The sequence below is a fragment of the Haliaeetus leucocephalus genome, unplaced genomic scaffold (genome assembly GCF_000737465.1).
Source record: "Haliaeetus leucocephalus isolate CR32 unplaced genomic scaffold, Haliaeetus_leucocephalus-4.0 Scaffold373, whole genome shotgun sequence".
NCBI lineage: Eukaryota > Metazoa > Chordata > Aves > Accipitriformes > Accipitridae > Haliaeetus > Haliaeetus leucocephalus.
The window spans coordinates 8408124-8409266 of NW_010972809.1; the positions used below are offsets into that span (position 1 = coordinate 8408124).

A 1143-nucleotide genomic window follows, 5' to 3' on the forward strand; every position below is an offset into this window, starting at 1 on the left:
GTGTTGCGTTCGGAGGGGGGGGTGGGGGGGGGAAAAGGTGTTATGTCTGTTTTCCTTAGTAGGATTTGCAGAATAAGCAGTATTATGTACATTACATATATGTATTCTCTTTGCAACCCAGGCGACCTCCAGGAATCACCTTATCCGCAGGTGGCAGAGAAGCAGGGCGGTCAAGCAGCACGTCCTGCCTTGCAGGGGGGAAAACGGACTGGCAGAGGTGAGGGTGACAGACACTGACGGAAGGGAAAACGGACTGGCAGAGGTGAGGGTGACAGACACTGACGGAAGGGAAAACGGACTGGCAGAGGTGAGGGTGACAGACACTGACGGAAGGGAAAACGGACTGGCAGAGGTGAGGGTGACAGACAGTGACGGAAGGGGCTGCGGGGCCTTGCTCGTACAACTCCTTGCTGCGCAGGCAAAGCAGTTGAGGAAAGGGCTCTTCCCTCCCAAGCGAGACGAACCTCCCCGCCTAACGGCAGAAGCGGGCACCTCAGGGTACGACCGGCGTCCCCACCTCGTCACCCTCCCAAATCTAGCTTACACCCCTCTGCTAAAACACCTTGTTCGTTCCGCTCCCCCCACCATCGACACCCACCCGGGCCTGTCAAATGTCACCTTCCGCAAGCCCCGGGCGGAGGGAGCAAGGGAAGGGGGGCAAGGAAGCGGCTGTGGTTTTTACCCGTAGGAAGCGGCCGGTCCCCGGGGGGTGAACGGCGCGGCCCGGGCGGGTTGCTGCAGCAGCAGCAGCGCCCGGAGAGCCCGGCCCGCGATCCGCCGAGCCATTTTGCCCACCGAGGTCGCCTGCCCTGTCAGCTCCGGGCTGCGCTGGGCACTACGGTCGCCCCGCTGAGGGGGCGGGTGCCCTGGGACCGAAGGCAGCCAGCGGGGCACTAGGCGGTTTTGGCACCCTCGGGGCGCTGGAGAATGGCCGTTCCCCGTGAGGCAAGGAGGGAGGGCGACCGGCGGGGACAGCCCATTCGCTGCCCGCGCTCTGATGATTGGTGGCCGCCGGTGTCACTCAGGGCTAGGGCGGTGCTGAGGGGAGGGATTGGCGCCTCGGCTCTGGCGCCCCGCCCCCCCCGGCGGGGGTGAACGGTCACCCCGAGGCGGGAGCGGCGCGTGAGGGAGGGCGGCTCCCGC

At 65.3% G+C, this 1143-nt stretch overlaps 1 protein-coding gene across 1 annotated transcript in view; it reads right to left on the reverse strand.

The window, feature by feature from the left end:
* BPHL (biphenyl hydrolase-like (serine hydrolase)) overlaps positions 1 to 797 on the reverse strand; it is an 18615-nt gene extending 17818 nt beyond the window's left edge. The window contains exon 1 of the mRNA XM_010573276.1: positions 683 to 797. Within this exon, the coding sequence (XP_010571578.1) occupies positions 683 to 786 (104 nt within the window). The 5' untranslated portion in view covers positions 787 to 797. The remainder of the gene's footprint in view (positions 1 to 682) is intronic.
* Positions 798 to 1143: the final 346 nt, after the last annotated feature.